General features: G+C 36.2%; 1 protein-coding gene across 1 annotated transcript; it reads left to right on the top strand.

Moving 5' to 3' along the window:
• On the top strand, positions 1-25,856 carry LOC107561381 (numb-like protein). The gene is made up of 10 exons (XM_016245823.1): positions 1-338; positions 6,126-6,131; positions 8,992-9,144; positions 11,259-11,333; positions 14,295-14,369; positions 16,911-17,051; positions 18,152-18,356; positions 18,441-18,707; positions 20,088-20,264; positions 23,591-25,856. Exons 1-10 carry the CDS (start codon positions 306-308, stop codon positions 24,394-24,396), a joined length of 1,938 nt encoding a protein of 645 aa, XP_016101309.1. The 5' UTR covers positions 1-305; the 3' UTR covers positions 24,397-25,856.

The following is a 25,856-nucleotide window of genomic DNA, read 5'->3' as shown; positions in this document are numbered from 1 at the left end:
TTGTTCCGCAGAGGCTGCAGCTCAGCACATCCAGCCAAATTCACGTCTTTGTGCGTCAGCGCTTGTTTCTGTGGGCGAGGACACATATGGTGATGAGACTGAGCACATGTGTTATTGTCGCCTCCTCCAAGTTAATCTCTGAAGAGGAGGTGTGGTTGCCTCCTCCTTCTTTTGGATCCCAAAACTGAATATTCAACAGCGTTTTGCCTCAAGCTTTTCATCGAACGTCAGTTTTGACTGAAACATCCTCGGGTGGTTCGATTTTGATACTTTACCTGGCTTTGGTCCTCTGACATCTCTCTAAAATGAGTTTCAGCAGTGATATGGATGAGACAGAATCGCAGTAAAAAACTTCCATAAGTGTTTTTGTTGAGGGGGAAAAAAAACACTTGATGAACCTTACTTATTGATGAGTCAACCGTTGTTATGGACACAGCTGGACTAAGCTATTTAGAGCTGATAACTGATGCTACATGCCAGTCTTTGTTTAATCAAAATATATTTGATGAACCTAGTTATAAATGTTATTTAATATGGAAAATCAAGATGTTACATTTTATCTCAAGGTCGAGTTATTCTTCAAGGGCATCAGACATTGTTGTCTGGACAGGTCAGCCTTTATATCAGGATAGTCTCAGCTCTTAGAATCTCTGTATGTCAATCTACTAGATGTTTGTAGGATAATCTATGAGAAACTGTGTACTTTGTTGCCATTTTGTTGAAAAAGGAGCCTCAGAGCTATTTTCAATGTCCTGCCCTTCACCCAAAATAAACAAAATCAATAATTCAAGACTCATGAGCTAGAAAACCTTCACCATTCTTTCCTTGCGGCACTGTCCTGTCTGCACATTCAATAAAACCTTGTGTATGCCATTTATTTGGATTTTAAAATATTTTTTTCTTTTTGCAACATAATGTGACAACTAAGTACGCCAGTGCCTATGTAACTCGAGACATGAACACTAGTTATTTTCATCTTTGTTCAGTGTCTGTGCTGTTTCTCTCCAGAAGTTATAAATGAAAAAAAAAAAACGTCTTTGTACTCTTTTATACTTGCAGAAATCTCTTAACCACAAACACTCGTCAAAGTGCCCGTTTACTGTAGATGTATCTCGAGTGGTTTGGCAATGGATGTTTATTGTTGTTCCGTCTCTTCAGTTTTTTTTTCTTTGAGAACCCAGGCCAGCTTGTGCACCAACCAATTAGTGCAAAAGAAAAAAAAAAGCAACCTGAATGCACAGAGTATCTACTATGCCGATGATAATGTTTACAGTATACACACTGTAAGCATAACATATTATATACAAAAAAGTATACTTTGGCCTTTATTCCACATAAACTCTGTCACTGTAAGCTAGCATTCATCTGCAATGACCACATATTAAAAATCCAGTCAAAAACCAATGGTCCACACCCTACACGTTTTTTTCGATAATCATTACACTCAGATATACAAATGTCATAATACGGAAGAAATTATCTATTGCTACTTCAATTTCTGACTCTAAGCAAGGCTGCTTAGCAAAGGAGAGGTTGATGTCTTTTTTTAGCCATGTATAGCTAATAACCAAGCTATCCCTAAAATATACATCACAGCAAGGGAAATATCCTTTAGAAATATCCTTGCCAAATAATAATGCCTTTTAAGTTGAGCTTGTGGCAGATTGAGAGAAACTTTGGTTTGGAAAAAGCTGCAGAAGCGCTTGTTGGTTAGGTAGAGTGTCAATCGAGCACATAAGTCTCTGATTCAGCTGTCTCACTGCATTAGAGCCCTCGGCTGTCTAACTCTTTAAAGCAACATGCGCACAGACATACATTTTATAGGAGGATTGTTTTACTAGGACATTGGTTTAGTTTGCCTACTGAAAACATTCTGCGGCTTATGTCAGTGAATTCTGATCGAAACTTCTATGCGATTGAATCGACAGCATGGACTGCAAACCAGAATGACCCACATATTCACACTGGCCGTGAGTGTGAAATGGTCACTGTGTCACTGTCTTTCGGTATTGATGATATTAGCAAAGACCAGTTTCTCTTAGGATAAACATTTGGTCTGACCCCTTTTCCCCTGTCATCTGCAAACTCGATTACTCGCATCTGTATTTGACGTATGTGGGTGTGTGCGGGTGTCGTGTTTATGTGTGTGAGTGTAACCTCAATCTGAGAACAGGTGTGATATGGTGCAGCTTCTTTAGACGTGCTGCGGCAGATGGCCAGAGAAACAAGTCGCCTTTGCTCCCTGGGTCAGATGATGTTTGCAAATGCGGTCTATGAGGTACTGAAACTGGGTCATGGGCGGGTGGATCTGTATCTGTCCTCCACAAATGTGTGTACACCCGGGCTGGGCTCTTATTTGATTAATTATTTGGTGAAATAGGACACAATAGCTTTAAAGGCAGCATTTATTTGACTATATAGTAATATTGTGAAATATTATTGCAATTTAAAATAACTGTTTTCTATTTGAATATATTCTAAAATGTAATTTATTCCTGTGATGCAAAGCTGAACTTTCAGCAGCCATTGCTCCATTCTTTGGTGCCATATGATTCTTTAGAAACCATTAGAAAATACTTATTTGGTGCTTAAAAGACATTTTGTATTATCATCAATGTTTAAATAAGTTGTGCTGCTTAATGTTTTTGTGGAAACTGTAATTTAAAAGAAAAATGAATGAATGAATTTTTTTTTGTGAGGTTCTTTGATGAATATAACATTTATTTGAAATCAGTCTTTACTGCACCTTTGATCAATTTAATGTTTCCTTGCATAGTATAAGCATTAGTTTATACTATCACTTTATTTCAATGGTAGTAATTTAGAGATGCATGATATATTGATAATGTATCGGTTACATATATACATATGTATACATACAGTGTGTGTGTGTGTGTGTATGTGTGTATATATATATACTGTGTGTATATATATATATATATATATATATATATATATATATGTGTGTTTGGTATTATTAGATATTTCATTGTTTTTCTTCTACACATTTTGTATTTAGATTACCTCTGCTATCTTGTAACTTTGAAAACACTAGTAAATTAATTGTAGCATTTAAAATTTTTCTCAGTGTATTATTGTTACTTTATTTAGACACATTAGTTTAGACTTTAGTATTGGTTATTTGTCAGTTATCTGAATAATAATGAAAATATTTATGATTTTGTATTGGTCCAAACATTTATATCAGGGGAACCTTAATTGCTTGTCTCATGATAATATAACTTTGGGATTTTACCGTAGGGTGTTGAAGGAATAATTCACCAAAAAATTCTGTCATTATTTACACTCCTTCATGTCAGTCCAAACCTGTATGACATTTTTTCTCCTGCTGAATACAAAATACAATATTTAGAGGCAGGGCCGGATTTACCTCTTTTCGTGACATAGGCAAAACTAATTTTTGGGCCCCCTTCCCTATTAATATAATAGTCCTATTATTACCACCACCCAAGCAAACAAAAAAAATGTCTTAATCAATGAAATCGTTACAGTGTTTTCTATCGCAATAAGCACTTGCGTTCAGTCAATAAAAATCGAATGTAGTTCTTAATTTGTTTGAGAACTGAGAAAGACCATTCCATTAATAGGCACGGCATCGTGGCCACAAAACCACTTCGGGAGTGCATTATTTCTCTAATAATTGAAACGGCCTGGAGTGACAATCACACATCAATTTTTCAGATGATTTACTAGCTAATTTTTTTACGCACCTCATCTCAAACGTTCTGTTGCAAATTCCAAAACGTCATTTTAGAGCTAATAACAGAGGCTTGAGCCATTGATATGCATTGAGTCTAACGCAGTTATTAGAGAGAGAGAGAGAGCGAAAGAGAGAGAGGGAGAGAGAGATTAAGTGCGTGTGAATACCTGCGTCTGTGCGTCTCTCAGCAGTGTTCAGCAGCAGCGTGTACTAATAGCGAATCTTTAAGTTGAACTGCTTCAAGAACCTTGCTACTGAAAACATGGAAATAGTTTGTAATGTCACAGTTTTAAGTCTGGATGTCCTGTACAGAGCACATTCAGGGCTTTTCAGAGATACAAAATGATTGGATGTTTCACCATGACCACTCCCTCTCATTGGTCTTTAAAAATGGCTGTCATTAATTTAGTGATCAAGTGTAACACCCTTATGGAAATATGATCATATTTTGTAATTATCATGTAAATCTGACTCATTTTCAAATTGTTTGTCATAAATCAACATCTCAGGAAAATGTTATAGGGTTTCAAATCAAAATATGACCTTCTGTTATGAAACAGGACGTCGACTTCATACATGTCCACTGTAGAGGACACCAGGACTTAAAGCATGTTTATTACACATTTTGGGAGACACAACAAATGAATAGAGAAAAAATTATGTATCAATATTCCTATTAAATATTAGATATTATTATGAAAATCTTGCTAATTATTACTCCCATTATTGCACTTATTTGTTCATTCTATGTTGCCCCAAAAACACATTAATATGCAAATTAGATACAGTTTATAGATACATTGTATATAATGGAAAAACTTGTTTATGACCATTTTACAAACATTTTGCATAAAGAATTTTTTTTTTTTAAATATCTTTCATAACATAGTTGAGAATCGTCTTTATGTAAAGTTTGGTATAAAAAATTTAAATTGATTTGTGATTAAAAAAAAAATCCCACTGTTTTTGCCTTTTCATGTCTATTCATGTCTTTTTATTTCTTAAAAAAACAGGCCTTTTTAAAGTCCCGATGTCTTCTACAGAGGACATGGCATAACATATGAATAAAATATCATTTTCCAAAAATTTTATTTTTCTAATTTTTTCTTATGCTCTAAACAATGTAATGACATGACAAAATACTAAATTCACAAAACGGTTTTTTCCTGGTAGTCAGGAGGATATATCTCTTTTCTTATGCTCTAAACAATGTAATGACATGACAAAATACTAAATTCACAAAACTGTTTTTTCCTGGTAGTCAGGAGGATATATCTCTTTATTGTGTTTGGGCCCCCCCTGGACGATCAAGCATAGGCATGTGCCTAGAATGCCTATGCGTAAATCCAGCCCTGTTTAGAGGAATATCTCAGCTCCTGTTTTTCATACTATGAAAGCATATTGTGATTAGGGGCTTTCAAGCTGCAATGATTGATGCCCATTGATCACATTCAGTTTCTTATTTTATTTGAGCAGCATCAATATTCTTCAGAATGTCTTTTATGTTCCACAAAAAAAGGACAAGAAGGTGAGTAAATAATGAGGATGAAATAAATAATGACAGAATTTTCCATTTTAGCTGAACTCTCCCGTTCATCCCTGCTGGAACAAATCATGAGCTACTATTTTCCCGCCTGTCCTCTCAGTGCCAGTTACCGGGCCTGAGCACAGCCTACCGTAAGAGACTGGAGTGTCATGCTACAATTACTCCATTTTTCGAAAGCATCCAAAAAGCCTCCATTACACTGTCCACCCACGGTGTCTCTGAAATGAGTGCAGGCAGCTGCTGCGGTTCGATTCCCTGCACTGAGATCATTGATTTTAGCAATAATGAGACAAAGGCTATATCTGCTCCTCCGCCTCTGTACTGTAGTTCGAGTCTTACTGCAGGCTTTACCTCATCAGCTTCACTACAGTCAGACTGAGATGGCGCAGGGGAGCTTAAGATGGTCTTTTGTAGATTTTGTGCCTTTTGCTCTAGGGCCCATTTTTGATTTGTTATTTACTTGTGACGCTACAGGCCTCGTGCCTAAGTGAGTTTTAGCCCCTTCACTGCTCTGTTTCTTTCTCTTTCGTTCCTTTTCTCTCTTTAAACCCATTACCTTAAAGGAATAGTTCACCCAGAAATGAGAATTGGTTCATTATTTACATTCGCATTCACTTTCAAGTTTCACAAAATCTTCATAAAAGTAGTTCATTCAACTCATGCAGGTCTTATGAAGCCTTAACTTTTTAAAAATGTTACCGTTAATTTTGAAGTATTATTTCAGTGTGAATTTGCTACGAATATGCTATGATTCTAAAATAAATAAGTCTTCATATGCTTCTCGGAGAAGCTAACCGTATTCACAATATTAATGTATCATTTTTTATGTCTCGTTTGCTAAGATATTTGTCTGAATTTGATGGGGTATATGTTTGGGCCATCACACAGACACATAAAGAGAAGTGATCTGCCAAATGTTTTGTGTATGAAGTCTTGAATGTTGTTTTGATTTAGTCTTGGTTCACTCTACCCATGTTGCTCCAGCTGGTTTTCATTTGGTGATGAAATCATTTCCATGGAATGGCTTGGGTGGCTCTTATGGCTGTTGTGTGACTTTCACATGCATGTTTTGGAAATTTCCCTGGCAAGTCTCATAAGAACCTCTCAAGAACAAATTGTTTTCTTTACCTTATGTGTTGATATTAGCAGGCGATACCAAAATCTAGTAAAATTTCACAATTTAGTTAGAATTTTTATAGATATATTTATAAATAATATTTATTATTTATATTTATCTAAATATAGCTGTTATAGATATATTTAGATATAAACATTAATACATTTAATTACATTGAATTATTTGACTTGCGTTTTCAATTAAGCAAATATTGCTTGTAGTCATTATTCAAGTAAACAGTCAATCATACACATTCAGATTGCAGATTTATGATATCAGTATCATTTTTGTTTTTGGATATGATAATTTTTTTGCTTATTATATTGTTGGATATTTAATTGTGTGCATTCTAATTTTCTGTATTTTTATACTTAGATAAACTTTGGCATCATCTAATGCTTACTTAAAGATAATCTTTAAAAACATTTACATTTACATTGTCATTTAGCAGACGCTTTTATCCAAAGCGACTTACAAATGAGAACAATGGTAGCAATCAAAATCAATAAAAGAGCAATGATACGCAAGTGCTATGATAAGTCTCAGTTAGCCTAACGCAGTAGTAAGCAAGGTTGTTTTTTTATTATATATTAAATACAAAGAAAACAGATAGAATAGAAAAAGAATAGAGCAAGCTAGTGTTAAGAGGCCTTTTTTGCTTTTTGTTAATTGTGTAATAAATAAAAAGAAAACAAATAGATAATAGATAAACACCAATAACACTGTTACATTTCTACATTTCACAAAATTAATATCTATTTTTCTTTTATTCTAAAGGATTAATTTTAGTTTTTATTATTTTATTTAGACAAAATGTGTAGAATGGTATTATCGGTCAGTTATAGATTATGACGTTATTAACTTCAGGTAATTGAAATAATTCCGAAATGAAATTAATATAAATATTAGATGAAAATTTTATTTAAAACACTTAAACAAGAGAGGAACTGCTATAAATAAATGTACGATCAAGTACTAAAATTACTAAAACATAAATTAAAATAAATTAAAGCTATATGGAAATATTGAAACATAACATTAAAAATGACAAAAACACATTACAGAATAATTACAAGTTAAACTAAAACTTAAATGATAACGGAAAGTAAAAGCTAAATCAAAATATTCATAAATATCATAATAATATACAATCCTAAAATAACTCTGACCGTTTATCAGCCATATTATGAAAATAATTGTGGGTTAATATTGATAATTAATATTGAAATTTAATATTGGTGCATCACTAATTATGTGGCAAATTATGAAAATGAAAATGTAAATTTCTTATTTTTTTAAACTTTCTTATGCAATCGCCCCCTAAAAAACATGTCAGGTGAACCTCAAGCCAGCCTAATACAGGGTTTAAGACCAATTAGTCAACTAGTTCTCCAGGCAACTCACTAATTTGCTAAAATATGTCCTTTTGACACTCCCAGCATTGACAGTCAGTGGTGCTGCATCAGTCAGGATATTTGTGACTGGCACCACAGTGTGAGCGACACACATTAGAACAGTGACCTCAATAAGATTCAATAAGGGAGTTTAGTCTTGTCTCCCTCCCCTTCTACATCTCAAGCTCCCTCTTTCTTCTCCTTATAAAGTCTCTTCTCTTTCTCTCTCTATCTCTCTATATATATATATATATATATATATGTGTGTGTGTGTGTGTGTGTGTGTGTATTGTTATTATTAGGGTGTCTAACACATTTTTTTTGTTAATTGAAATAGTTAAAAATAAAATAAAATATTAGATGAAAAACTTTTTTAGTAAACCTTTCTTAACTGTAAGTTAAAATGAAAGCTTAAAATATGCGATAGTTCAAAATAATAATAAATATCAACTGCAATAATATATAAATAACACAGACTTAAATATTGCACACAAGTTATAAAGACATTTTTTTTCACTCTCAGTCACCAATTACCTTTTTGTAAGAGCGGCTAGGACATTTTTCAAAATATCTTCCGTAGTGTTTCACTGAAGAATTAATGTGTTATGGGTTTGGAATGACGTAAGGGCGAGTACAAAATTGTAATTTTTAGTGAACTATCTTAAGTTTTTCATTTTTAATGTCGTAGTATATTTATGCACTACTGTATATTTTTCTCAGTGGAATTTGTATGATGTGAATGTTTATCTTGGACTAACCAGCTTTGGATATTTGCATTCTTCAGAGCAGCCTGGTGTTGTGCATCAGAATTTGAAATCACCAATGCAAATTAAGGGTAGAATGAATGACCTAATTATGTTGCATAAATAGGCCTCTTGGGAGCAAAGCAATTGTTTTTTAGACAGAAGTGAATACATTCTCTGTAATTTCTGTGTAATCAAATATACCATGGTTATTTGCATACCCAAAATATGAAATTAATAGTTTGGTGGCAATTTTATGAAATCCAAATCAGACAGATTACATCCTGCCTGTCCAGTGTGACTGGAAATATATCCTTCTGTATGATGTGTCAACATTCACTTGACACCTAGCTAGTGTGTGTCCTAATAAATCCGACTTTTGGACGTTACTTTGATCCTGAGGTGAAATAAGGGCTCGTTTGTTCATCATATCTATGTACTCCTGCTAATGTGTCTTCTTTTTTGTTCTCAGCAACAGAGAGTTTGAGAGCGTGGAGATGAATAAGCTGCGTCAGAGCCTGCGCAGGAAGAAGCCCGCCTACGTGCCGGAGGCCAGCCGGCCGCACCAATGGCAGGCAGACGAAGAGGCTGTACGAAAGGGCAAATGCAACTTTCCTGTCCGGGTAAGTTGAGAAGTTAAATGGCAGGGCTTCCGAATTCATCCAGAGGGTTGTTAACAGACATCTTGCTTTAATCATTTAGAATAAGATGATGAACATGATCTAAAAGTGCGGTCACACAAGGCGTCCATCATGCGAAATTACTTTAGACGTTGCAGCTAATATTGGGAAAAGAATATGACATTTTGATTAAAGACGACAAAGACAAACATTTTCTTTCTTTGGAACCTGAGCACAGATGAATCATTCACAATAAGGGTAGGAAAGTGTATAAAGGCAGTACACGGTGTCTGTTTCATTTTGATTTGAACTAATGTGAAAAAAGGTTCTTTACAGCGATGCCATAGAACAGTGGTTCCCAATCCTGGTCCTGGAGAACCCCCAACACTGCACATTTTAGATGTCTCCCTATTCAAACACACCTGATTCAACTCATCAGCTCATTAGTGAAGACTCCAAGACCTCAAATGTGAGTGTCAGATAAGAGAGACACCAAAAACCTGCAGTGTTGGGGGTTCTCCAGGACCAGGATTGGGAACCACTGCCATAGAAGAACCATTTTTGGTTCCACAAAGAAGCATTCAGTCAAAGGTTCTTTAAAGAACCATCTCTTCCTTAGCTTTTTATAATCCGAAGAACCTTCTTTCGCCACAAAGAACCTGAACCTGAAACAGAAAGGTTCTTCAGATGTTAAAGGTTCTTTATGGAACCATTTAGACAAAAAAGGTTCTTCTATGGCGTCGTGAAGCACCTTTATTTTTAAGAGTGTGTGATGAATTTTCAGCATCATTACTCCAGTCTTCAGTGTCACACGATCTTTCCGAAATCATTCTAATATGCTGATTTGCTGCTGGAAAGATTCAGGAAAATCAGAAAAGATTTATTATTATTATCTGTGTTGAAACCAGTTGTTCTACTAACATTTTTAGGGAAACCTTGATACATTTTTTTCAGGATGCTTTGATGAAGAGAAAGTTCTAAACAGCATAGAAATCTGTTCTAATCAATTCAGTGCATCCTTGCTGAATAAAAGTACGAATGTCTTTTAAAGAAACATATTTTTGAATGGTAGTTTTGTGAGTATTTTAATGACTTAAAACAGGGTTGTCAATGTAACATATTCATTCAGTGTGAAAAAATATCACAAGAATATAACAGAATTAATCATTTCCCAGAATGTGGCTAGTATTAATATTACAGTCAAATTAGTAAATTCACTTTTTATAATTCTTACAAAATGGCTTTTCTCACAAAATAGTGATATATGAAGAGTTCAGATGCAAAGGCCTCTAAGTGCCATCTGAAATCTTCTCAAATTTGCAAAATTTCCTATGTTTATGTTCAGTTATTTCACATTCGTGGCAATGAAAAGAACCTAGGCCTATTTTTTGAAATTACTGAACCTACACATAGAAGTCAAATTTCAGAAGAAAGTTTCAAACAGCATTTAGAGGCTTTTGCATCTGAACGCTTCATATGCGATTAATGTACTTAATTACTCAGCATTTCATGTAATTAATTCAATTGAAATCGTTTAACAGTATTGTTTTGAAATGAAAAGAGGCTCTTTCAAGACTAAAGATGGTCTGTATCATTAAGTAAAGTGGAGGATGTATTGCAGTGGATCTTGCATAATTCAATTCAGCCTAATTTTACTCTCCAGCCTGAGGCATCAGGAGACTCTTTGCGACTGAGATGTAATCCTGTAATGGCCTCTGTCCTCATGGCCACCATAATCACATAACCCTGACTTGATGACTGTTAATTGTGTCCATGTGAGGACATTTTGATTGGTTTTGGCTGGACAAAATGTCCCAGAAAATATATCCTCTGCTGTGTTTTCAACGGGTTCCTCTTTGAAAACTACACAAGCCCTGTTTGGGCTAGTTTTCCCTGAAGAAGTTGAGTAAATCTGTGTTCCTGTCTGTTTTTCTCACATAGCCTCAGTAAAAAACTACAGAGCGGTGATTTATTTTTTTCACAACGCGTCGCAAATGTTGTTCAGGGAAATAATGGTGTGATAGATGTAGTGGATGAAATATAGAAAATGTGGATTTCATCAGTTCTGACCTCTCTCTCTCTGTGGTTTCCTCCCTTTTTTTCTTTTCTTTCTGCAGTACCTCGGCCTGGTGGAGGTAGAGGAGTCCAGAGGGATGCATGTGTGCGAAGAAGCAGTGAAAAAACTGAAAGTGGTGAGTACTGTAGTGCTTTCCATCCCCACGCAATAAAACATATGCTTGCTTTGAAAAGCAAATTGGCAGCCAAGTAGACTCTTTTGTGCATATGTACAGTGAACCAGTACAGACAGTATATTTCCATCTTAAATCAGTTATATTGAGTTAAGGTGGAAATATCAGGAAGTTCTAAAGTTAATTTACATATGTTTTCTAGACCTAATAATCATAAATTCATAGTAGTATAATAGAATAGAATTGATCATAATAGAAAGTTTTATAGTGAACATTCATTTGGTCAGTTTTCCTGTGTTCTGAAATATTTAGTATTTGCCCAGAAATTGCTCATGTGTGCCATCTCTATAAAAGAGGAATACTAATATGTGACCCTGGACCACAAAACCAGTCATAAGTGTCAATTTTTTGAAATTGAGATTTATACATGATCTGAAAGCTGAATAAATAAGCTTTCCATTGATGCATGGTTAGGATATTGTTAGGATATGACAATATTTGGCTGAGATACAACTATTTGAGAATCTGGAATCTGGGTGCAAAAAACAAATTGCCTTTAAAATTGTCCAAATGAAGTTCGGACAAATTTACAAAATATCTTCATGGAACATGATCTTTACTTAACATCCTAATTATTTGCCAGATCTGTGCCTTGCCACAATTCTGTCTCTGCGCTCTTCAGGCAGTTCCTTTGACCTCATGATTCTCATTTGCTCTGACATGCACTGTGAGCTGTAAGGTCTTATATAGACAGGTGTGTGGCTTTCCTAATCAAGTCCAATCAGTATAATCAAACACAGCTGGACTCAAATGAAGGTGTAGAACCATCTCAAGGATGATCAGAAGAAATGGACAGCACCTGAGTTAAATATATGAGTGTCACAGCAAAGGGTCTGAATACTTAGGACCATGTGATATTTCAGTTTTTCTTTTTTAATAAATCTGCAAAAATGTCAACAATTCTGTGTTTTTCTGTCAATATGGGGTGCTGTGTGTACATTAATGAGGAAAAAAATTAACTTAAATGATTTTAGCAAATGGCTGCAATATAACAAAGAGTGAACAATTTAAGGGGGTCTGAATACTTTCCGTACCCACTGTATATAAAAATAGCTTATTAATAAAATAATAATAATAATGATAATAACAAAATCCAGTAATTTATTATTATTATTATTATTAGTAGTAGTAGTAGTAGTATTATGCATCTGTAGTATGCACTAAAAATGCCATGTAGATAAGTTGCTCGATAAGTAGAACATTTATGTAAATTAATTTAGAAAAGAAATATACATTTATATAGCAAATATAAATTGGTTTTATAATTCTGAGCTCTAAATTATTTAATTGCTTAGAAATTGCTCTGTTTGAGCACTGCTTTATAAAATATTTGAAGTTGCTTTATGAATTATATGCTCTATAAACTCTATATAATTTCTGCATAGTGTATAGTGTAAATTTGTATATAGTCTTTGTGTAGGTCAATTTGAATCATGCATAACCAGAAAAAAAAACCAGCCATATAACTAGGTTTTTCTCATCCCTTTGTAAAACCCCTCACGTCCTCCTTTCCTCATTGCGGAAGACCATAAGCTCTTTGAGGACTTAGGATTTAATGTACTGAGAGTCTACAAAGTCTCATTTATTTTAAAAATCAATCTTTATGAAGCGTAGCTGCTCTGTCGATGGCTATTGTCTTCAGTATTGCTGCTCTGTCAATAGTCATATCCTGAGCCTGCAAATCTCATTACTGAATTGTCAGAGCAGAACTGTAATATGTAATGTTTTTTATCATGTAAAAACTTTTCACCCACTAGTGCTGTCTGTGTGTGTGGCCCTTGTCTTTGGGGCCCCTCCATCTGTTCATATACGCTCTGCTCTTTCATCCCCATGTTGGCATTTCCCGCTGTGTCTGTCTACACAGTCACTTCTTTTATTTTCTCTTCTTCCCCAAACCCCCAAAGCCTTTATCTCATTCTGCTTTGAGCTTGTGCTTGTTCCTTGTTCTCCCAGTCTCTTGCTCAGCCAGTGTCATTTCCTCAGTCTTCTGCTGTTTTAGCAAATTTGGACAGTGACTTTTGGGATGCTTGTAACGTCTCCCTCAGTTTTTTTTTTTATATATAGTTGGATCCTTCAGTTTAACCTTTTCCTACAGTTTTTTCAAGATTAAATGCATTTCATGGTGTACTAACCTTCACTCTCTTAGACAGACTTGCACTCACAACAGATTTACTGAAAGATTTAAACTCTGCTCCAAAACCTAGAGAGCTGCCTTGCAGTCCACTGAGCCTGAGGTGTAGCTGCAGTCTACATGCGATGCTGCTTTGCTTCTTGAGTTTGGCTGTGGAAATAATAATAATAATAATAATAATAATAGTGCCCTACTGTTTTGAGTCCAAAAAGTCAGTATGATTTAAAAAAAAAAGTATTATTATTATTATTAATAATAATAATAATAATCATGCCCTACTGTTAATGCATCCTTGCTAAATAAAATAATTAATTTCTTAAAAAAACAAAACAATACAGTATATACTGACCCCATTTTTTTAATGGTAGAGTAAAATACCTGTTTGACTGTGTGAAAAAAAAAATTATGACAACAAAATTTGTTAAATGATATATAAGTGAGGGCAAATGTAGTAATAATAATAAATAATAATATCCCCCAAATTATAATAATATCCAAATAATAGTACCAAATTTGACTAGTTTTCTGGCCTTGATGGGTCTTGTCCCTGAAACTCACTGCATTGCATCACAGGTCAGCATGTTGTTGGACAGCTCTCTGATACACTTCGAGTACAAATTAAGCCAACAAAAGCTAAACCTGTCATAGAAATGTCAAAAATAGCAAAAAAATTTGTGCTAGCATGCTTGATGCAGAGCAAATCAAAACCTCTGCAGTAGTACTAATATCCTGTTGTGTCAAAAGGCTGATTTTGTTTCAATATTTCTTCTCAGAGTGGGAAAAAAACGGTCAAGGCTGTGCTTTGGGTGTCTGCTGATGGCCTGAGAGTAGTGGACGACAAAACCAAGGTAAGTGTGTATAGGCATTTTGTTGTGTGTCCATTGAAAGCCATTAATCAAGGATAAAAAAGTCTTTGAAGCCCCGAAAAGCTCCCAAGCCATCAATTAGCTGAGTCCGTCAGCAAAGAGAGTGAATCTGTAGGAAACACAAAATATGCAGTAGGAGGAAGCTGGCAGGCCTCCAAAAGACCTGTCACATGACCATCCAGCTTCATGAGACATCACACAGACAAGATGACTTTTAAGGCCAAGGGTTCACGTGTCTCTCATGGTTGGGTTTTTCTTTTCAAATTTCAAGGATTAATGTAACATCCTTCCCTCACACAAAACCCGGAAAGTTAACCAGAAAAGGTCAAAGGCCTCACATAATGAGTTCAATTATCCGCCCGTTCCTCCTTTTCAGCTCACACAGTAAAAGGCGGAAGGCCACAAAGCTTTCTTTTTTTGTTTCTCGTAAGGGCCTCAGACTCAGTCGTTTACTCACTATGCCCTTCTAGTAATCCTCCCGTATGCATATGAGTCAGCAGTACCACCTAATCCTTCCTGCCACCTTCACACACCACCTGTGTGTCCTGCACCTCCTCCTCTCCTCTCTCTGGTTAAACTTCACTTGTCAATCTATTAATATTAGTAAAAGGCAGGGCTCAACACTAAGAATTTTTTTTCTATTGGCTCAGTTGGACCTGTGGTTCAAATTTTTACTTGCCCTGCCAAAATGTCCTATAGCCCCGCCATAAAAATGAATGAATTAATAAATAAATTGTTATTATTCCCATTGTTTTTGACTATGTAACCATGTATTCTAATATATAGGGTTATGACACCACATTTCTAGATACCAGTGAATTTTCACACTTCTGCATTCCAAATTCAATACCACAGTAAAAACTACTAGCCTAACTATAATAGCGTTATTTTATTAAAATGCTTTAATAATTTTATATTATAATATTATTATAGGCAAATTAAAAGTCAGTAATAAAATAAGAATAGAATAAAGACACAAATTAAATGAAGTTTTTCAGATACATAAATTAAATAATCAAATGTAAAATAACACTTCACTGCATAGACTTCACTGTACAAATTAAATGTAGGTTGAAGGAATAGTTCACCCAAAAATGAAAATTTTCTGAAATTGCATTCGCCTTTAGGTCATCCAAGATGTAAATGAGTTTGTTTGTTCATCGAAACAAATATGGAGAAATGTAGCATTACATCACTTGCTCGCTAATGGATTCTCTGCGGTGAATGGGTGCCGTCAGAATGAGAGTCCAAACAGCTGATAAAAACACAATAATCCACACGACTCCAGTCCATCAATTAACATCTTGTGACGAAAAAGCTGCATGTTTATAAAGAACAAATCCATCGTTAATACATTTTAACTTTAAACTGTCACTTCTGACCAAAATTTGACTCCATAATCCATAATAACTCTTCCTCCAGTGAATTTATTTACAAATGTTTTAGACTATTTTCACTTGTAAATGTTGCAAGCAATATGAAGAAAGCAATATTATGGATAACAAACTCGTATTTTAGCTGGAAGCAATAATTTGTTTTGATTAATTTTAATGACACAGACAGCAACAGGTAAATTAGGCTGCTGTCACTTTACGACCTAATGGACTTATCCATTATACTGATACACATCCGATTTCTCTTTCAAATGTTTATGTTCATTTAAGACATAACCAACTGTGTTTGAGGATACTTGCCAAGATAATTATTTTGACATAATACTTTGTGTTTTTGTGTGTTCAAGCGCAATAAGATGTGAAAGAGAACTTATTTTTGGTGTACTTATTTTCTTATATTTAGCAAGTACCACATTTTCACATCTTCTTGCACCTGAATGGTTTCAATGTTTAAATTACCAAAACACTTGCAAATGATAAACATTCTTGATGTTCTTGAATTCCTTCAACTGTCCCGAGCATCTTTCACACTTGTCCTGGGCCATCAGGCAGTACTTATTTTCGAGCCCTGAAAGTGTTATTGATTACAAGACCAGACTGTCTTATTCCTGACAACTGAGATGAGTCAGAAGTCATGACCCCATAAAGTTCTTCCCATCCACTGTAAACCCCCGTTTCCCCCCAGAACACAATCATCCATGACGAAGCTTTTAGAGTTCTAACTGGGCCCCTTCAGTCAGTAATTGGCTAACAATGAATGGGCCCCTCACCTCGACCCAGTCTTCCTCTGCTTCACCCCTCACCTACAGCTCATGCATTATGTATTTATTGTGGCCCCCTAACAAGGAAACACTAGCCACTGTTACAGTGGGAGGTCCAGGCTACACAAAAAGCTTTAGTCATTTAAGAAGAATCAAAAGGACAAAACGGTACAATGTGGTTGAGTCATGGACAAATAAGAGGAAGAATCTCATTTAAAACATGGCTTTCTAGTTCGTGGGATGTAATATAACATTTTTATTCAAGTTGGTTTCATGTTTTTGAAACACTATAATGCCTTTTGCATCAAATCTACTAATTTAATGAGCACAAACAACAACCGGTCTGCCCCTTTTTACTTTCTCTGTAGGACCTCATTGTTGACCAGACCATTGAGAAGGTGTCCTTCTGCGCACCTGACCGTAATTACGACAAGGCATTCTCCTACATCTGCCGTGATGGTACAACTCGCCGCTGGATCTGCCACTGCTTCATGGCCTTGAAGGACTCGGTGAGGAGAACCCAGCGGGGATTAATTCTTCAGCCTCTATTCCCCGCAAAGTGGGATTAAGAAAGGGATTATGGCAGTGTTATCTCAACCGGAATAACCGCTTAGAGACTGTTATCTGTACTTGAGGCACAGAGAAAAACACATTAAGGACTAGAATGAAATGGAATTTTGATTAGGACCCCAATACTAGTCTAGACAAAAACATTTTGTGACCATATGATGTTTTTGTCTGTCCCATAACAACAGTAGCATACAGTGTATGCAAACACCGACTAATCTAGTTATGCTACTCTAAAAAATATAATTTCCCCAGTCAGTATTTTTCTCTTTCATATTCCAGTAAAATGTCAAAACATCCTTAAAACATGATTAATTTACTTACAAAGTAAAATTCATTCAAATTCATACATACTCATGCATGTGTAGATTTGTATCTATCTATCTATCTATCTATCTATCTATCTATCTATCTATCTATCTATCTATCTATCTATCTATCTATCTATCTATCTATATTATTAAGATATATTGTCAGAAGCATTTAATCTTTATATACAGTATATAAGCAATAAGCATATAATCTTTATATTTGTGGCGGGGCTATTGTTAACCACGAAAAAATATCTTAAGAGCTAAGAAATAAAAATGATAGATAGATAAATATGTGTATATTTGTATTATTATTATTTTTATATAAAAAAAAATTTAATTATCCTAAATTTCAATTTTAACATATTTTTATTGGAACAACAAGACAAATAAGCTAATTAAAGATTTTTAAAATGTATATATATAGTGTTATATATACAGTGTTGCCATCATCCACAACATTATTATTATAAATCTACATACATATTGGAAAAATTAGCTAAATTTAATATATTAACAGAGGTCTTTAATATCTTTATATATTTTTTTATCTTTATATTACTTTTAAAATATTTTATTATTATAAGTTAAAGTTAAAAATGTATATTTTATCTTAAATTTATATCTTAAGATATTTTTACTGGAGCAACATGACAAAAAAAGCTAATTAAAAAATCTTTGGAGTGTACAGTGTTGTCATGATGCTAATGGAACATCCTCCACAACATTAGGGTGAACGTTTGAGTCATGCGGTTGGATGCGCCTTTGCCGCTTGTCTTGAGCGGAAGCAACGCAGAGAGAAGGAGTGTGGGGTCACAGCTTCCTTCGATGCAAGCCGCACATCGTTTGTGAGGGAAGGCTCCTTCCGCGTCTCCTCAGCTGGACAGCAGAGTGACCGAGAGGACATCATGAAACAACTGCAGGACAAAAAGAAAGGTCAGTCTCATTACAATCACTCTCAAACACCATGGGCTTTCTTTGTGAAAAATGATTCTTATTAGTGAGCGTGCCTCTCTGCAGAAGTGTGTGGAATTTCTGCAATGCCGCCTGGAAATGCATCTCCTCCAGAAGGAGCGGCGTCACCGGGGGAGCGAGCGGAGCCAGGCGGGCCTCGCGCCATCCCGCGCCGCCACGCTCCTATCGAGCAGTTGGTGCGGCAGGGCTCTTTCCGTGGCTTTCCACAACTCAGCCAGAAGAACTCACCTTTCAAACGGCAGCTCTCCCTACGCTTGAATGATCTCCCATCAACCCTGCAGCGCAAGACGGACTTCCAGACCAAGAACCCAGGTTAGATGTTTTTGTGTACTCAAGCAGCGTAAGTGTAATGGAACCGTAATGTTGACCCAGTACCCATGTTTACCCATGTGATAGTACTGACTGCAGTTTATGTGTACTGTGCGTCATCAACCAGAGGACTTTGACATTTCAAATGTATCTCATGTTGAGCCTGCAAACTGAAACCTTATGATTGTACCCATAAAATCATTTGAGTGTGTATTCCAGACCATAAACTGCTGCATTTACCTGTAGATGTACAGGTACTTTCCATTGATCCTTTCTAGTGTAGTGCTCTATAAATAACATGTTTTGCATTTGCATGCAATATTGAACTTCTGTCTGAGCTCTAGCTTAATCCCTTAGACTAGATTCTAAAAGGGGAATTATGGGTCGTATGTGTTTCTTATGGGTCATATGTTTTATGTTTGGCTGGGTTTATTCATGAACAATGTAAATTAATATGTAGGAAGATTGAGGACAACTTGTTTTATGAGGTACAATTGTTTTTCTTGTTTTGAGGACTGCAGTACAAACCAGAACATGATTTTTTTTTTATTAGAGAAACGCCAATATTAAAATTCTGTGTGATGCTGATAATCTGATAATTACTGTCATATCATGGCTGCTAACCATTATGGTTGATATTAAAATTCTGTTCTGTATCGTGTAAAAAAGTATGGTAATGGCAATCTAAATGTAAAAATAGTGAAAATTAGCATGCACAATTAAAAATCAAATATCATCCAACATATTATGAACCAATATGATAAATAAAATAAAGAAATCTGTAATATTGTTTGATAATTGATATGATACACTACTATTAAAAAGTAGGGGGACAGTAAGATTTTGTAATGTTTTTGAAAGAAGTCTCATCAAGGATGCTCACCGTTTAATTATGAAAAATACAGTAAAACTAATATTTTGAAATATTATTACAGTTTAACTGAATTTTCAGCATCATTACTTCAGTCTTCAGTGTCACATGATCCCTCAGAAATCTAATCTAATCCGAAATCTAAATTCTAATATGCAAATTTTCTGATCAAGAATGTTTTTTTTACAATTTTAATATTATCAGTGTTGCTTAATATATTTATGGAAACTGTGATGCATTTTTCAGGGGTTTTTTGATAAATAAACAGTTCAAAATAAACAGTTCTATTATGAAATTTTTTGTAACATTATAAATGTCAGTTTAATGAATCCTTGCTAAAAAAAAAAAAAAACGTAACAAACCCAAACTATTTAATGATAACGTATTATGCATCTCTACCTTGTATCATAGATCCAGGTTATTTTAGCAAGGAAAATCCCATAAACTGTATACATGGCCCACCGAAATAAGCCAAACAGGTGTGATTGACCTTTTCTATTGGTCTGTGTCAGTTCCAGAGATGGATCTATCAGTGGCAGGAGAGGCGGACAGCATAAATGTTCTGTGCAGCCAAATCAACAGCTCTTTCACCAAACCATCTGAGGATCTGTGTGCCAAAGCCACCAGCAACTGCTTACCGGTTTGCAGCGCTCCACCTGCCATTCCCCCTCCACCTGCTCCACCGCAAGGTAACACAGACGGCACAATCCCACATACAGTGTGGAATAATTAAGATTTTTAAATGTTTTTGAAAGAAGTCTCTAATGCTCAACAAGGCTGCATTTATCTGATTAAAAATACAGTAAAAACAGTAATATTTTGAAATATTATTAACATTTAAAATAACCGTTTTCTATTTGAATATATTTTAAAATGTCATTTATTCCTGTGATGCAAAGCTGTAGCAGCATCCATTAATCCAGTACTCAGTGTCACATGATCCTTCAGTTATCATTCTTAATAATGCTTCGTGTTATCAGTGTTGATAATTGTGTTGTTTATGCTGATTAATATTTTTCAGGATTCTTTAAATGGAGCATTCAAAATAACTGCATTTATTTGACATATAAATCTTTTGTAACTTTATAACTGTCTTTACTGTCACTTTTGATCAGTTAAATTCGTCCTTGCTTAAAAAATATTAATATAAATGTTATTCTTAAATTTTACCCCAAACTTGAAAATTATAGTGTATCACACAGTGTATCCACAAACATATTATGAAACATTGCAATATGTGACGTGTGCTGGCAAAATGAGTCACAATATAGCTATTTTTTATTTTATCTTTGTTGTTATAAATAAGAACCGATGCAAAAAAAGAGCAAATAGAAAGAAACAAGTGTATAGTGTATTAATTTTTCCCCTTTACAGCTAAACAAAAGCATTCAAGAAAGAAAAACAAATAGTAAAATGTAAAATTTACAAATAAATTTACCTTAAACATTACCTTTACATTAAAAATACAATAAATAAATAAATTGATTATTAAAAGCAGTTCAATCAAGAGCAGCGAGTGATTCCCTGTTTTCTTTTATCATTTGATCAACATTAATGAGACAGACGGCCTATATTAAAGGGATAGTTCACCCAAAAATGAAAATTCTGTCATTAATTACTCACCCTCATGTCGTTCCAAACCCGAAAGACCTCCGTTCATCTTAGGAACACAAATTAAGGGCCATTTACACGACAACGTTTTCAGCCAAAAACGGGAAACTTTTTATGCGTTTTGCCTGTTCGTTTGCACGATAATGGCGTTTTGGGGACTGAAAATGCATATTTTTGAAAACGGGTTTCAAAGTGCAAGTTTTTGAAAACGCCACCGTTGTCACACCCAAAACTGGAATCTTTGAAAACGGTGACTTCATGCGCGCACATAGTACGTGTTAGGTATGTAGACATGCGCAGTACGTGTCGATTTTAAAGGCAAGCGCGAACAAACATACACAACAATGGCGGAGTACATGGTACTGTTGTTGCTGCTCAAGAGTTTGCTAACGCTTCTTCAGCAAAGTGTGGATTTACTTCACTAACATTACAGTCAACAGTGGAGACGCATAATAAACATCATATCATCGTCACTTCCCTACAGGTACTGTTTACTAACAAGGTGACAGCACCAACTACTGGCCTGGCATACGTAATACAGCGTTTTTGGCTGTTTTCACGGATATGTGTAAACGCGAATCGTTTTGAAAATGTTGTCGTGTATACATGGAACTTTTCCGAAACAAAAATGTTTCCGTTTTTGACTACATCGTTGTCATGTAAACGTAGCCTAAGATACTTTTGATGAATTCCGAGAGATCTCTGACCCTCCCATAGACAGCAAGTATGCTACCACGGTCAAGGTCCAGAAACGTAGCAAGGACATTGTTAAAATAGTCCATGTAACATCAGTGGTTCAACTGTAATTTTACGAAGCTACACGAATACTTTTTGTGCAAAAAAAAATAAAAATAACGACTTTATTTAGCAATTTGTCTCTTCTGCGTCACCCTGGTGCCATTTTAGAGAGTAACCACTGAACATAAACAACATATGCTGTTCTGTGTCAGCCGCACTTTGCAGATAACGTATTCACGTGGCGCAGCTGACACAGAACAGCATACGTTGTTTCATTTTTGTGTGAACTATCCCTTTAAGAAATAGTGTAATGCACGGATCTAATATAATGTTACACATCTGATGTTTTTCCCCAACAGTTCCCCAAACCAGTGGTTCCCAACCCTGGTCCTGGAGGCACCCCAACACTGCATGTTTTGCATGTCTCCTTAATCAAACACACCTGATTCAGGTCATCAGCTCATTAGGAGAGACTCCAAGAGCTGAAACTGGTGTGTCAGAGAAAGGAGACAGTGTTGGGGTGTCTCCAGGACCAGGGTTGGGAACCACTGCCCTAAATGTTCCCTTAAGAGATAACAGATTATGTTTGCGTGAATACTTAAATATATTTAGCCTACTGTAAATCTGTGTATAATGTGTATCGGGATAGAGCTGTTGGTGTCTGTAGTCTTTATGCGTGCACTTCGGATGAGAGGCAGCATGAGAAGCGAGTGGAGAAAAGGTACTCCTCTCAGAAAACGTACAAATAAAGATACTTTTAGATGTTTAATTACCATTTGGAGCACTGGGATCGCTAGACGAGGGCTTAAAGGGGTCCTATTATGCTCTTTTACAAAGTCTTGATTTTGTTTTGGGGGTGTACTAGAACAGGCTCTCATACTAGGTTGTTCGAAAAACACATTATTTTTCACATATTTTACATTATTACAACACCTCTCTCCCCAGCCAGGCATGAACGGCTCGAATAGTTCCTGTATCAAATGAAGGCCCGCCTTCTGAAATACGAAATGCGCTGTGATTGGTTAGCTGTGTGTGTTGTGATTGGCAGCACTCGGCGCCTGGTCGGGAAATGTCATGCCCCTTACCATAGCCGCCTGCGAGCTTCAGTGTAAATATTGCATCAATATCAAATCAATTTGAGCGCGATTTAAACCCGGATGACTGTAACCACTCTAAGTTCGTCTGCCTCGGGAAAGCTAGCGTGTCTCCGATATCGTGATAACACTCGTTGCCTTCTCTAGTGCAGCTCAACCAGGTCTCATCCCATTCGTCGATATTTGTGATATATCACAAATCCCGGAAAATATGCATTGTAGTCCAAACGAGTCGTTCGTTGTAGTTTTTGAAAAGTGCTTTCTGTTGAATAAAATATCTGCTTTTGAAGTGGACTTTGAGCTTTGTAACTTTGCAGATCTTTTTTTATGCTCAAACAGCAACATTACAGACTAACTAAAGTTGAAAAAGTGAAAAAGCATAATAGGACCCCTTTAATGAGCTCATTTTTGTGAAAACCTAAAATTCGACCAAAATCGACATTTTTCACTTTTTTTTGCCTGTAGCTCAAAATTAGCCTGGTCACATTCCGACTCATTTTGCCAGCACGGTCATATATTAAGAAATGTGTCTTGAGGCATGCTTTAACATTCTTACTCCTTCCACTTCCCAGCTACAAGCTCATGGGTTCAGACAGAGCCGGCTGTCCAGTCTCCTCCACCCATTCCTCAGGGCGGCCACAAACGAACCCCGTCCGAAGCAGAACGCTGGTTGGAGGAAGTGGCTAAAGCGGTGAAATCCCAGCAGCAGACTCCACCGACCCTACCACCACCACCCACTCAGCAACCTCCACCGGTGCCCACCATGCCCATCGCACCCGGTTCCCTCCCCTCCTCCATGCAGCCGTTCCCAATGGCCTTTGACGTCACTCCCGCACCCGTAGGCATGTTCGCCCAACAGCCCCTTCAACCGGCTTTTGTACCTATGCAGCCGTACATGCCCAGTCTGGCCAACAGCATGACGTATCCCAATGCCAGTGTGCCCGTGGTGGGCATCACACCGTCACAGATGGTGGCTAATGTATTCTGCACTGCGGCCGGGACAGGGGGTGGTGGAGTGGCGATGGGGGTCGGGATGGGCCTGAAGACGGGTACGCTTGGCAGTGGCCAACAATCAGCTTTCTCCACCCTGACCGGGGGCTTCCCAACCACCACGTTCGCATCTCCTCCGACCGTCAACGGCCATCTGCATAGCTCCTTTCCATCAACGACCACGACTACGAGTATCACGCAAAACGGTAGTACCGTAAAAAGCGGCACTAGTTGGCCGATGGAGAGTCTGAATCTGAATCCCACATGCAGTTCCCAGGAAGCAGAGCATTTTGAGGCAAAGTGGGCTGCTCTAGAGTCCAAATCGCAACCGAAGGCGCAAAACCCTTTTTCGAATGACTTACAAAAGACTTTTGAGATTGAACTATAATCTTAAGGAGGCTCTGAACTACTTCATACCCCATTCCCCTTCCCCTTTTTTGTCTCCTAAAGGGTTTTCTTATGCTCAAGGGCATTGGTTGATGTAAGAGATCATTCGGTTGCATTTTGCATCATTTCGAGAATCAGACTCAAGATTTGGAGAACAGAAAGACCGTCACAACATGTTCGGCACTTACAAGACAGCTTGAAAGAGAAACCTGCACATTACTTTCACCGGTAATGACCCTTGCTTGGAAAATGAATGATTTTGCTTGAAGGAAATATTGAAATTAGGGGATGGTCGAAGTTTATTTATTGTTCTTATTTGATTATAATGGTTATTTTTAATATGATTTTAATTATTCTCGGTTTTCCTTTATTTATTTATATTGAACAGGGTGAAGGATTACTGGTGGAATAAATTGGCTACTTGAAAATTGATTCACCAAATGATAGATTAAATAATTTGGGTTACGTTATCTTGTAGAACTGAGTTTACGTTGTGGTGTAAATAGCATGCTTTCAGTTTACTTTATTTATTGCCCGTTTCTGTGGCCGTTAGGTTCATTAATTCCAAATGAATCAGTTGAACCATTAAAGGATCCGCTCTGAACCAAGTGGATACCAAAAGTTCCACCAACAGGCACATTCCAACCCTGATTATATGATCAATACCCATCATGCAATGGAAAACTAGACCGAAATGCCACTGTAGTGACCTTGACTTCTAGTAATTAACCTTTTAGAGATTTGGAACAACATTTCTGAGGTTTGTAGTTTTATTTTTATAATCCGTTTAGCCAGATCTGTTGAAATATATGAATTTGGTCAACCTTAACATTATTTTAAATGGTTTCATGGGGCTTCTCAGTTGTTATGAATGTATTTCAGAAACTCTATGACCATTCTAGGGTGGTAACATGACAAAATGTGTTAAATGGGTGGTTGTGAAGGAAATATTGAAAAAGATGGAGGTTATAGTGTTCGTTTTTGCAAGCAATGGAACGACTACACAGACTCTTAAAGGGACAGAGTCATTTTGTCCCGTTCATGCATGCTTAAAATATCCCATATTACAGTATGTTAAAACATTGAATATGCATATTAGTCTTGGCTTTTGTTTCTTATCACCACTGTTTCACTCACTCTGGTCTAAGAAAGGGAATAATTGTCTTTAATTGCAGGCGAATAATGGCACACACTCTACACTATAAGATCTCATGCAGTTATTGTAAAAATAGATTTAGATCCTGCTCATTCAAGAAGTTCATATTTTCTCCAGTGTAGAGCATTTAGGCACATTTATTGTTCAGTAATGCTCTATGGTTTTATTTTTATTTTCTTGGGAAATTATCCAAGTGTGCGAATAAGATGTTGAATGAGCTTTCTGGAGTGTGTGGAGCCTGCAAGTGTCAAAGCTAGATGATCAAAGTCAGACTGCACACTGTGCTCGGTGAGGTGAAGAAAACA

This window comes from Sinocyclocheilus grahami, unplaced genomic scaffold (assembly GCF_001515645.1).
Source record: "Sinocyclocheilus grahami isolate Dianchi unplaced genomic scaffold, SAMN03320097.WGS_v1.1 scaffold769.1, whole genome shotgun sequence".
Classification (NCBI taxonomy): domain Eukaryota; kingdom Metazoa; phylum Chordata; class Actinopteri; order Cypriniformes; family Cyprinidae; genus Sinocyclocheilus; species Sinocyclocheilus grahami.
The sequence above is the reverse complement of the archived record's forward strand: the minus strand, read 5'-3'. Positions and strand labels throughout refer to the sequence as shown.

What these genes read in the sequence shown, in the direction of transcription:
- LOC107561381 (XM_016245823.1), top strand. Translation starts at nt 306, where the DNA reads ATGAGTTTCAGCAGTGATATGGATGAGACAGAA. An exon ending in ACTGCAGGACAAAAAGAAAG is followed by an intron (nt 18,357 to 18,440) that starts GTCAGTCTCATT and finishes GCCTCTCTGCAG; the next exon opens with AAGTGTGTGGAATTTCTGCA. An exon ending in CTTCCAGACCAAGAACCCAG is followed by an intron (nt 18,708 to 20,087) that starts GTTAGATGTTTT and finishes GGTCTGTGTCAG; the next exon opens with TTCCAGAGATGGATCTATCA.